At 47.5% G+C, this 12,881-nt stretch overlaps 2 protein-coding genes across 2 annotated transcripts; one reads left to right on the top strand and one right to left on the bottom strand.

Annotated features, from left to right (window-relative positions):
- Window positions 1–417: 417 nt before the first annotated feature.
- On the bottom strand, window positions 418–2,850 carry LOC149525518 (uncharacterized). The gene is made up of 2 exons (XM_089777858.1): window positions 2,699–2,850; window positions 418–1,680 (listed from the first exon to the last, which is right to left on the bottom strand). The coding sequence occupies exon 2, from the start codon at window positions 1,657–1,659 to the stop codon at window positions 1,144–1,146; it is 516 nt and encodes a 171-aa protein (XP_089633984.1). The 5' UTR covers window positions 1,660–1,680; window positions 2,699–2,850; the 3' UTR covers window positions 418–1,143.
- A 6,963-nt stretch (window positions 2,851–9,813) lies between these two features.
- Window positions 9,814–12,592, top strand: LOC149525517 (uncharacterized). The gene is made up of 2 exons (XM_089777857.1): window positions 9,814–9,949; window positions 11,013–12,592. The coding sequence occupies exon 2, from the start codon at window positions 11,034–11,036 to the stop codon at window positions 11,550–11,552; it is 519 nt and encodes a 172-aa protein (XP_089633983.1). The 5' UTR covers window positions 9,814–9,949; window positions 11,013–11,033; the 3' UTR covers window positions 11,553–12,592.
- The last annotated feature ends 289 nt before the right edge of the window (window positions 12,593–12,881 follow it).

Here is a 12,881-nt window from a genome sequence, read left to right as displayed (position 1 = left end):
ATCTTTTCTCGAAAGAGTACTTCCCCCACGTACTGGGACCTACAATGACAATCAGTGTAATTTGTAAATCGAGGTTTACCACGATCGAAAAAACTGCCGCGTTCTTTCGATTTACTTACGAAAGAATGCAACTGCTGTCTAGACGCAGGGGAAGTTCTTTCGAAAAAAGGCCACTTTTTTCGAAAAAACCCTGTAGTCTAGATACACCCTCAGGTTCCTCCACAAGGGGTCTGGGTCTACAGAAAACTCTCAGCCACTCAAAGGGCTGCACTGTCCTATCTCTGCCCGGCTTAAAAATGTGCCTCTTCAGAAGTGTCTGGTGCTGCTGGCTCAACAAGGAGGAATTCCATCGAGAGCGATTTTTCAGCAAGGGGGAGGGGCAAGGAGAACCACAAGACCCATGTTATGATGCAGCAGAGTTTTTAATGCAAATGCTGTTGGCAATACACACAGGAATACATTCTACAGAGCAGAAAAATAGGTTTTACAGAGTTTCAAGAGGGGCTACAACTGATCATCCGCCTCAACGGGGCACATTTCAGACCAGATATTCATTTGCTTTGTTGCAGAGATTGACACGCAAGTCCCCTTTCTAACTATTTTAAGTTACTTCATTTACCCCACTCAGTGGGATCTGAGACAAAATAAAACACAAGCGTGGGACTGAACAGTGCCGCCGTGGTACATCTGCCGTAGCAAAGGGAAAGAGGAGGCGCTAAAGGTGCGAGTAGACAGAAAGGGTAGAACATGTCGGGCCTGGTTCTCCTAGACAGAAACGTCTCTTCCCACCACGTACTGGGACTTACAAGGACAATCGGTGTCACTGAGACATTTCCTCGGGCCCCCATATCCGTCACCCGGCGGGGTCAGTGGGAGCAGTCTGCGTGTCACTCGGACGGAGCCCACAGGCCAGGAGGAGACTCAGCACGTAGCTAGCAAAGCAGGAGCAGAAGGAGCCATGAAGCATGAGGGGAGCAATGCAGCCTGGCTTCCAGACCCAGGGGCTGAGCGCACACAGCTCCCACTGAGCTCAGCTGGAGCCAGGTTTGCCCAGCACATCTGAAAGCCAAGCCCCAAAGCTCAGGGGGGAACCTGTATCCGACCGTTCATTGCCTGGGTCTGCCATGGATGGTCCTGCTGGGTTTAGCAAGGCCCACAGTATCCACCAAGGTACCTGCGGCCATATCCCCCATATCCGCCACATAATCCACCATAATATCCTGGGTAACCACAGTATCCCCCATGAGCATAACGTCCTGGGTAGCCCCAGAACCCTCCGTTACCATAAAAGCCGGGGTAGCCGCAGTATCCCCCATAACCGTAAAAGCCTGGGTATCCCCCAAAACCGTAACGGCCTCCATAACCATAACCCCCATAACCGAACAACCCTCCGTAACGGCCTCCATAGCCGTACAATCCCCCGTTAGCGAAGGAGCCCCCGTAGCCGGCTCCCACCACAGGTTCTCCTACAGCTGCCACTTCACTCTGCTGAGGGAAGGTGCTGAGAACTGGTCCGGGGAGGGTCACCACAACCGGGGAGGGTCTGATCACCACTTCGGAGTCAGGGCACTGCCGAACGCACGGCTCGTTGCAGGTACCAGAGACGGGGCTGGGCCGGGCCACCCCGCATTCTGGATAGCACAGGCTGGAGAAAGCCATCTCGGTGGGATGCAGGTAAACCTGGAACACACAGCAGGGGGCAGAGTGAAGAGAAGCTACAAGTGGTAGTGGAAGAAAGATTTCTCAGCTCCATTACTATTGTAGTGGGGTTTCTATGGTTCCCAAGAGACAGAGGAGGAGGGGACATAGTCTGTATGATCATGGTTATGTCTTTGCTCCTGTTTCCTTGGTCTACACCTCATGTCCATTGTTATTAAACTGCCCTTCCAACCAGTCTCTTTAACCTTCGACCAATGACTTTGAAAAGATAAACACCTCGGATTCTGGGTGCATTTTAGATCTTTATCACACACGACATGGCTGAGATCATGGTAATCACAGCTTTTCCTTTCGGGACTTAACCTCTGCCTGCCAACCAGTTGAGTCCGGGTCAACACTGCGGCTCTTTGGTTTTCCAAACCTTGGGAATCACCAAAACCTGTTGATGTATCCATGGAAATCTCTTTGTTCTTCCAAACAAATCGCTAAGAACAAGCTCCTCAGCTGGCCTGAAATGTGTTCAGGCCCCCTGACTTCTAAGGAGTGACTGTAGACACCCCCATGTGAGGAGAAACACCTTCCTTGGGCATTTCTGCTCAGAAGTTCACAGACATTGTTAGAATGCACCACACTATTTTTCAGGTTGAGCTATTCTCCAAATTCCTTTAGTGAGGGGTAATAGCTGCTTCAGAGTAAAGTAGAATTCTACCTAACTGCCTTTCTGGAGTACCTTCCTCCTAGCCAGTTAAGTGAAAAAGTTTCTAATGCTACTGAAAGTTGTAAATACCCTAATTCTATTTCCAGTTAACCGGACATACGTTTCTCAGTTGCCTGTGTTGTTCTTATTGTTCCTGGCTTTCGTTTGAGATCATGAATCCACCAGCACCTACAACTTTAAAGCTTCCTAGGATAATCATGGAGGAACACCCTCATGCCTGATTAAAATCATAGCAAGTGCAGGGAAGATTCTGTCTTAAGTGAAACTAGCCTCTACTGTGATATCCAGGCTTAGAAAGAAATTGAGTCAAATTGGGCTTACCTGGTTCACTGAGGAGATGAAGTCCAGAGAAGTGTTGAGAAGAGTGTTGATTAGAGAGCTCTTTTATACTGTTCCTAGGACAGCCTGGAGGAGCTGGGATGCTTTGTGGAGGAGGTCCTAATTAGTTACCAAACAAACTCGATTGCCTTCGTAAGTCGTCCTTTGGCCGGAGCTGTTTACCTCAGCGTTGGTGATTATTGGGCTAATCTCAGCCTCAGCGGGCGGGACACGCACGTTTCATCTCCAGCTTCCTTTCATCTTCAAATTGTACAAGCCAGCAGCATTTCCCGTGTCCTTGCACTGACTTTATTGGTGCTGCGATGAGGATGAATGTCAAGGTGAGGCAGAACAGCATGAAGAGCACACCCGGGTCTCATGAAAGGAATCCAGTTTGGTCGTTTTAGTTCATGATGGTCATGAAGAGAGGCATTGGGCAGTTCATTCTACACCTGCCAGCGTGTCAACTCCAAGTTCATTGGAACCCGTTCCATTTCCTCCCATGTGTCTCCTGTCAGGACTTGCAAGTCTAAAATCATGCGATGCGTGTGAACATTGGTCCAAATTTAAACGTTCAAACTGGGGTTTTGCAGGCAGTTAAGTGAAGCCTGGGCCTTTGTGAAGGCCTCCGCTCTGGGGTCACCAGTTCTGCCTGAAAGGATAGTTTCCTTGTTAGGACGTAACCTCGATGGGCATGTCTACACTGCAGGGAAAAAGTCGAATTAATTTCATAGCTGAGGTCAAAATAGCTTCATTCGACTGTTGGCGCTGTCTCCAGAGCAGGAAGACAAAGGGAGAACACTCTTCCTTCGATTTCCCTTGCTCCTCGTGAAAGGAGGGTTACAGGAGTCGGAGTAAGAAGTCCTCCCGTTCGACATTATTTCGAAATAACGGCTTGCTGTGTAGACACGCTCCTTGCTCTTTCGAAATAACATCAGTTACTCCGAAATAACGCTGCAGTGTAGATGTTCCCTGTGTGAGTACCGCACTGCCCTGCTATTGTGAGGAACTTTCCTGGCTTTTACGCTACCCTGGTTGAATAGGCAAACAACAGAATCTGAGTCCTATTTCTCATTCCCTTTATCCAGTGGCCTGCCTGGATTTGAGGCACCCCCTTCCACACTCCTTGTAACGCTGACAAGGCGGGGCCCAGGATTCCACCCCGGGCTTTTAATGGTCCCTTAAGAGAGGGGTTAGAACGTTCCCAGCAAGGAATGTTCTCTTCACTCCAGACCACCATTACAACAGAACCTCAAAGACACGAACACCAGAGCTATAGACTTACCAGTCAACCGGACACCCTGTGAAACTAGAAGTCCTCAACTGGGCAGCAGCGAAGGGGAAAAAAATAAACAATGTGCGAGGTGTAACAGTTAACTCGAACTAAGGACTTAGTTCGAGTTAACATTTGACTGCCGCGTGTAACTGCAGGCAGTAGTTCGGACTTAGGGGATTTTAAAATGGTGCCCGGACGGGAAGATGCAAATAAAGCCTGGGATATTTAAATCCCGGGCTTCATTTGCAACTCTGAATGCCTACATTAGCCTCCCTAGCTCGAACTAGGGGGCTAGTGTACACATACCCTTAGATACTTGAAAACAGCTATTAGTCTGCTCTCAGTCTTCTCTTTTCTAAACTAAACAACCCCAATTCTTTCAGTCTTCCCTCATAACTCATGTTTTTTAGACCTCCAGTCATTTTTGTTGCTCTTCTCTGGACCTTCTCCAATTTCTCCACATCTTTCTTGAAATGTGGCATCCAGAACTGGATACAAGACTCCAACTGAGGCCTAATCACTGTAGAGTAGAGTGGAAGAATGACTTCTCGTGTCTTGCTCGCAACACTCCTGTTAATGCATCCTAGATTCATGTTTGCTTTTTTTGTAACAGTGTCGCACTGTTGACTCATATTTAGCTTGTGATTGATTATGGCCCCTAGATCCCTTTCTGCAATACTCCTTCCTAGACAGTCGCTTCCCATTCTGTATGTATGAGACTTATTGTTCCTTCCTAAGTGGAGCACTTTGCATTTGTCCTTATTAAACTTCATCCTGTTGACCTCACACCATTCCTCCAGTTTGTCTAGATCATTTTGAATTATGACCCTATCCTCCAAAGCAATTGCAACCCCTCCCAGCTTGGTATCATCCTCAAACTTAATAAGCGTACTCTCCATGCCAATATGTAAATCATTGATGAAGATATTGAACAGAACCAGTCACAAAACAGACTCCTGCGGAACCCCACTTGTTATGCCTTTCCAGCATGCTTGCAAACCATTAATAACTACTTTTTGAGAATGGTTATCCAGCCAGTTATGTACCCACCTAAGTTGTATTTCCCTAATTTATTGATAAGAATATCATGCGAGAGCATATCAGATGTTTTACTTTACCATAGATAAGAACACAAATTCTTATGTATGGAATCAAGATAAAAGAACACGCCAAAAAAATACACCCATCCTGCCGAAAGATATATCCCAGAGAGCCACCCATGATTGGTACAACACAGATTTCAAGTTTAGTGATGGATTTTATTTGTCCTTATTTTCATTGTTTTCAAGTGGATCTATTCCCCAAGAGTAAAAGTCTCCCCTGAACACGAGAAAGATCTCTCCTGACATCTCCAGTCTCCTGCTTTAACTAGGCCTCGTTCTGAAAGTGTTCAGAAAACACAAGTGGCCGATGATGCACCTCCACACCACACAACAAGCGAGCCAAGTGAACAAACTTTAGGATGCAGCAGGCTGACTCCTTGAGCAGATGTTACGATGTTTGCAATCTCCCTACGCAAGGGGAAGGGGATAATAGCCATTGCTAAATGCAGCGGTGTGGCGCATCCAGCTTCCTTTGGCGACAGCTGCTCAGCAGCCACAGGTGGGGCTGTTGCATTGCACCCTCATAATCCTCACCCCTACGTCGGAGCCTGACGAAGCTCCAAAAATCTGCGTGTGGCTTAATTTGAGAACCGCGGGATAAAATTAACCTTACACAGGTACGTCAAGGTTTCTTATGCCATGACGACAGCCAGGGGATGGTTCCCAGCCTCTGGATCTGGGGCTGTTTGATTTCCATCCAATAACGCTTTGCATTCCCCTTTCCTTGACCAACTAGATCTGGCTACTGATGGGTGGAGATGCGGTGACTGATGCTTCCCGATGTTTCATAGAATCATAGAATCCTAGAGCTGGAAGAGACCTCAGGAGGTCATCAAGTCCAGCCCTCTGCTCTAGGCAGGACCATGATTGGAAACCATTAATAACTACTCTTTGAGAATGGTTATCTACCCAGTTATGTACCCATCTTACAGTAGCCCCACCTAGGTTATATTTCCCTAGTTTGTTGATAAGAAGATTATGTGAGACTGTATCAAATACTTTACTTTTCCATAGATAAGAACACACATTCTTATGTATGGAATCAGGATAAATGAACAAGCCAAAAAAATACAACCCTCCTGCCGAAAGATACACCCCTGTGCTTCCAGATCTGAGAGTAAGAGGGTAGAGGTGCCGAGTATGCACAGAAAGGTACTCTTCCAACTAGGTTTCCCCAATCCCAAGCTTAGTAAAGGGCCTTCCTTCTGTCTCAATTTGATGGAATTATTCCCTTCCCTCAATCTCAATTTGATGGAATTGTTCCCTTCCCTCAATCTCAATTTGATGGAATTGTTCCCTTCCCTCAATCTCAATTTGATGGAATTGTTCCCTTCCCTCAATCTCAATTTGATGGAATTCAGTATCTACTCTTAAACGCTAAAATATAAGTAAAAGGGAAATGCAAAGGCACATTGATTGAAAATTCAAGAGGTGATTTCAATTTCAAAAAGTTAGGAACCACAAACTGAGCACTGGATTAACATCTGAGACCTTGACATGAATTTTTAAAGAGAACCTAATTTTCAGCGCTGGAACATCTAGTCCCAGTAAAATGTTATTGCTACTTTAGTTATTCATCTCTCTGGCTGTATAACACTTGATGAGTGTTTGTGAAGTGCTTCAAAATGCTGAGATGGGAGGAAGCCTCAGACAATCCACCCTGAAACTTACAATTATACCTGTGTGCCATGGAGGCACACTCGGGTGAAGGTCAGAGGGAGGTGTGATTGGCAGAGTTGGAAGTAAACCCCCGGAGTTGAGACATCTCAGGGCAAAGACTAACCTTTGTCTCCGGAACCTGAACCCGACTGTTGCTTCCAGAGACGTCATTGACCTGAGAGTGACTCTGAGCGAGGCTCATTCTGAAACTTAACATTTTGTTTTGATGATTTTGGGGGGAACTTTTGGGTAAAACATCACATTGAAGAGTAAAAAACTGTTATCCAGAAAAGTTTCATAATGCACCCGAACTCCTTTTCTTTGCAGAGAATTCTCATTAAGGGTACGTCTACGCTATGGGATGAGGTCAAATTAAAATATGCAACTTCAGCTCCGTTTATTGCATAGCTGAAGTCGAAGTACCTTCACTCGACTTTTGGCGCTGTCCGCACTGCAGGAAGTGAAAGGGAGAACACTCTTCCTTCGATTCCCCTTTCTCCTTGTGGAAGCAGGACTACCGGCATCAACCAGGGCACCCTTCTCAGTTCAAATTAGGTGTCTTCACTAGACCCACTAACTCAAACCCTGGAAGATCGACAGCGGCAGCTTTGATCTTCTCTGTAGTATAGACCTACCCTAAGGTTTTTATTCCTTCATTGCACAGAAGAAGCTTGAAATGTACAAGCTTGAAATGTCATTTCTTTGGATCATTATTATCCTCTTGCCTCAACAATGCAATGATCAAGATAGATCAGGCCTGAGCAATATATAGCCTGTAGGCTGGATACGTCCCTCTTGCCTTAACAGCACCCACAGGCCGCTCAGAAACACAGCTGTGGGTTGTTTTTTCTTTTAAAACTGCGAGTCTGGAGGGGAGGGGTAAGTTCTAGGAGCTGCTTCCACCCCCAGCACAATCCCATTGGCCTGTTTCTAGCCAGAAACTGGCCAATGGGAGCTGCCTGTTTCAATAACAAGCAGCCATGAAGCACAAGGCGCTCCAGAACACATGGCTGCAGGGGGCAGGGCAGGCAGGGAAGCTGATACAGGAACTGGTGCTGGCTGGTAAGTCTCTTGGCAGAGCTTGCCTCTGGCACCCCAGCCCCTCCCTTCCCCAACCCTCTGCCCACCAATCCACATACCCAAATCCTCTGCCTCTCTCCTGCACCCATTTCTCCTCTCAGATCCGGTACCCCAATCCCCTGCCTCAGATCACAGTCCCCTCCTGCCCTAGTTCATAATACAAATCCCCGAACCCCCTCCTGTACCCCATTTCCCTGCCCTGAGTCACAATCCAACCTCTGCTCTCCAGTCCAGTGCCCCAGGTCACAACTGCCTCCTTCACACAAATGCCCTCCCTTACCCCACGCTCCCTTCTTGCACCTTCTTAAACCTCATGGAATGCAAATGAAATTGCAAATGAATGGAATGAGGTTTAACTGGTAATTCGAAGTAAGGGGTTTATTTCGGAATTGCCCTTCTCTGTCACGTGTAGACGCAGTCAGTTATTCTGGGCTAATCAATTTCCAAAATTGCGATCGCCCGGGAACATGCTAATGAAGTGCAGGATATTTAAATCCCGCACTTCATTTGCAATTTCGGTTGCCCTTGTTAGCCTCCCTAGTTCCAAGTAGGGGGCTAGTGTAGACATACCCTCACAGACTAACTCGGCTACCCCCTGAAGCTCCTTAAAATCAAAGTGAGAAACTTCTGCCCTCTTCCCTGGATACGGGACCCAATGTTTTCTGTGACATGCCCTGTGGCTGGTCAGACATTATGTCAACTCCCATCTCAAAGCCTTGTCTTCCTTCAGCAAGAATGTTTCATTTTCATTTCCCCTGGGATTCTGGCTCGGCTCACTCAGGTGCATTGTTCCACAAGACCACAATATCTTGGACGAACAGATGGGTTCAGCAGAGTACAGGTTCCAAGTCTGAAACCCTTTCTATGAAAGAGCTCTGCTTCCTTTCCCTCTCCACCATCCTCCCCAATGAGCCAGGTACAAATCTGCTCCCAGCAGTCCTTTGAGGCCTGGTCTACATCAGGGAGTTATTTCAAAATAACCCCCCCATCCCTTATTTCGAAAGAAAAAGCGGCGCGTCCACATGACCAAGCCTGTTATTTTGGCTATTTAACGGGCTGGTTATTTTGAAATCTAGACTCCTGCCTCCTCAGAGAATAACGCTTATTTCAAAATAGTTATTTCAAAATAGTGTTAGTCTATTCGCTTCACTGCTGCTATTTTGAAATCACTAATCCCCAAAGTAATTCAAAGTAATTACTCCGCAGGGTTGCCTGGGGCTTAAGTTAAGGTTGTGCGTCCACATTAACAGAGCCTGCCTCAGACTAATTTCGAGGCTCCCCCATAAAGGGGACACACAAAATCGATTTTGTTCTTTCAGGAGTCATTTCAAATGTAGTTAATTTTGAAATAATGTCCTACTGTAGACGTGCCCTGAGAGAGCAATGGTGACCCAAAGGAAGGTCTAATGTTAGTTCAAATTTTACTCACCATAAAGTAAGATTCACCCCTGGACAAAGGCCATTTAATGCTCACTAAGACCCAGTTTGAAATTTTAAAATTGGACTAAAGTTGTTCACAGGCACCGTGCTATCCCCCTGCCGAAGGGACAATTTTAGATGTAAAGTCCTAACAGGAAACATGGTGGAGGGAATGGAATTATTCCCGTTGATCTCAAAGGGACTTGACCCAACTCACTCAGAAGGGGGTGATGGGAATTCAGAAGAGTGGCTCCCTCCTTCCTAGCTGGTGTAGAATGACCTGCCCAGTGCTGCCAGTCATGACCAGCATGAACTGAAAGGACCCTACTGGATTCTTTGCCTGACATCCAGCGGCGCTACTCCTGCCGCTCAGAATCACCTTGACCTTCATCCTCATTGCAGCCCCATTAAAGTAGGTGCAAGGACACAAGAAATGCAGCTGGCCCGTACAATTTGAAGATGAAAGGAAGCTGAAAAGTATAATGTGCGTGTCCCGCCCTCAGAGGCTGAGATTAGGCCAATAATCACCAACGCTGAGGAAAACTGCTTATCCAAAAGAGGACTTACAAAGTCAATGATGTTTGTTTGGTAACTAATTAGGACCTCCTCCGCAAAGCATCCCAGCTTCGCCAGGCTGTCCTAGGAATGGTATAAAAGTGGTCCCCGCTCAACACTCCACTAAACGCTTCTCTGGACTCCATCTCCTCAGTGAACCAGGTAAGTCCAATTTGAACCACAATCTCTTTCTAATCCAATCTTTTTCTAATCCTAGATATATCACAGGAGAGGCTAGCTTCATTGAAGACTAAATCATAGAATACTAGGACTGGAAAGGACCTTGAGAGGTCATCGAGTCCAGTCCCCTGCCCTCATGGCAGGACCAAATACTGTCTAGACCATCCCTGATAGACATTTATCTAACCTGCTCTTAAGTATCTCCAGAGATGGGGATTCCACAACCTCCCTGGGCAATTTATTCCAATTTAATCTTCTATGCCCTCGCTATGATTTATATTAGGGATCAGGGTGTTCTTCCATAATTATCTTGTGCAGATATAAATTTGAAGGTGCTTATGGATTCATGATTTCCAACCAAAGGGTGGCCATGAAGAGCAACACAGGAAAATGAGAAACACAAGTCTTGTTACCTGGAAATAGAATTATGGTATTTAAATGTTGTCACATTTGAACATCCTTTACAATTTTGTCACTTAACTGGGTTAGGAGCAGGCTTTCTCAGGGTATTCCAGGATGGGTTAAGTGGTCTCCTACTTTACTCCTCACTATTGGAGACAAGACTGGATGAAGCTGACAAAGCTTTGATCCAATGTCACAATTCCTATATTTTTTCTGAACAAAAAGACCACGTAACGTGCCTCTTCTCCCCTGTGGGATCACGTGTCGCTCCATAGAAATCTGGCAACCTGAAGCCGTTTTCCCCAATGGAGGAAGTTTTCCAGCAATGATGTCTTTGAAAAATGTCTAAATTGGACGGTGTTTCTCATACAAACAGTTACATCAATTCCAGGGGATGTTTTCCAAAGTAATTGAAAGAGGTTGAAAGTGGCCTGTGGGGTGAGAAGTTTAGTGAGTCTGGACATGAGGAATAGAAAAAGGAAAGAGGAACAAATACAAAACCATGAATACAGAGACTATGTCCCCTACTCCTCTCTTTCTTGGGCACCACAGTTACCCACTACAATTGTAACCCAACTTTGAGACCTTTCTTATGCTGGCATTTGTCCCTTCTCTTCACTCTGCGCCCTGCTGTGTGTTCCAGGTTTACCTGCATCCCACCGAGATGGCTTTCTCCAGCCTGTGCTATCCAGAATGCGGGGTGGCCCGGCCCAGCCCCGTCTCTGGTACCTGCAACGAGCCGTGCGTTCGGCAGTGCCCTGACTCCGAAGTGGTGATCAGACCCTCCCCGGTTGCGGTGACCCTCCCCGGACCAGTTCTCAGCACCTTCCCTCAGCAGAGCGAAGTGGCAGCCGTAGGAGAACCTGTGGTGGGAGCCGGCTACGGGGGCTCCTTCGCTAACGGGGGATTGTACGGCTATGGAGGCCGTTACGGAGGGTTGTTCGGTTATGGGGGTTATGGTTATGGAGGCCGTTATGGTTACGGGGGATACCCAGGCTTTTATGGGAATGGGGGATACTGCGGTTACCCAGGCTTTTATGGTAATGGGGGATACTGCGGCTACCCAGGTTATTATGGGAATGGGGGATACTGCGGCTACCCAGGCTATTATGGCTACGGGGGAGTAGTGGGTTCCGGGGTGTCCTGCCACAGGTACCGCAGTGGAAGCTGTGCGCCTTGCTAAACCCAGCAGGACCATCCGTGGCAGACCCAGGCAATGAACGGCCGGATACAGATTCCCCCCTGAGCTTTGGGGCTTGGCTTTCAGACGTGCTGGGCAAACCCGGCTCCAGCTGAGCTCAGTGGGAGCTGTGTGTGCTCAGCCCTGGGTCTGGGAGCCAGGCTGCATTGCTCCCCTCACGCTTCATGGCTCCTTCTGCTCCTGCTTTGCCAGCCCCGCGCTGAGTCTCCTCCTGGCCTGTGGGCTCCTTCTGAGCGACACGCAGGCTGCTCCCACCGACCCCGCCGGGTGACGGAAACAGGGGTCTGAAGACAGGTGTCAATTACATGAAGTCCCTTGACATGGAGGGGAAGAGATGTTGGTGTCTAGGAGAATCAGGCCCTACTTGTTCTATCCTTTCCATCCAGATGTATCTTTAGCGCCTCCTCTTTCCCTTTGCTACCGCAGATGTTCAATGGTGATGCTGCGCAGTCCCACGCTTGTGTTTCATTTTGTCTCCGATCCCCCTGAATGGGGTAAGAAGAAATGGTTACAAGGGGTTTTGTGTGTCACCCTCTGCAGCTGCAGCAAAGTGAACATCTCATTTGATATGTGCCCCTTGCAGGCGGGTGATTCCTTGCAGCCAGTCTTGAAAGTGTGCAGACCCATTCTTTCTGCTCTGTCGAATTTCTTCCTGTGTGTAATGTCAATTTCCTTTGCATTAAAATCTCTGCTGTATCAAAATATTGGTCTTGTGGTTCTCAGTGTCTCTCCCTCCTTGGTGAAAAATTGCTCGGGATGAAATTCCTGCCTGTTGACCCGGCAGCACCAGATACTTCTCAAGTTGCACATTTCGAAGCCCTGCAGTGACAGTAGAGTCCAGGCCTTGGAGCGGCTGAGAGCTCTCTCCAGGCACTGGGAACTGGCAGGAGTCCTGCCCTGTACTGTCTGGTTTAGCAAAGAGTCTTTCCTTTGCTTTCAACTGTCTGCAACAACCAGTGGCTCCGAGAAGTGTCCAGTGTGAAGCGAGTACCTTGGAGCGGTCTGACATCTCTCCCCCGCCATAAGTGACCATAACAAGGGGTACAGACTGGCTAACCTCATGAGGGGGGCTTTAAACTAGGTTCAACAGGAGCAGGTGACCAAAGCCCACGGGGAAGTGGAACCACATGGAGACCGGGGACACAGGTAGAAATTGGGGGGAGCAAGGGCTACAATAGCAGGGAGAAAGGGGACACAAGGCAGAACTGGGGGGAAAATCAAATCAGTATCCTAGTTGTCAGTATACAAATGCAAGAAGTATGTGGAATAAGCAGGAAGAACTTGAAATGCTACTAAATACACACAGCTAAG

The sequence above is a fragment of the Pelodiscus sinensis genome, chromosome 1 (genome assembly GCF_052426305.1).
Source record: "Pelodiscus sinensis isolate ZL-2025 chromosome 1, ASM5242630v1, whole genome shotgun sequence".
NCBI lineage: Eukaryota > Metazoa > Chordata > Testudines > Trionychidae > Pelodiscus > Pelodiscus sinensis.
The sequence above is the reverse complement of the archived record's forward strand: the minus strand, read 5'-3'. Positions and strand labels throughout refer to the sequence as shown.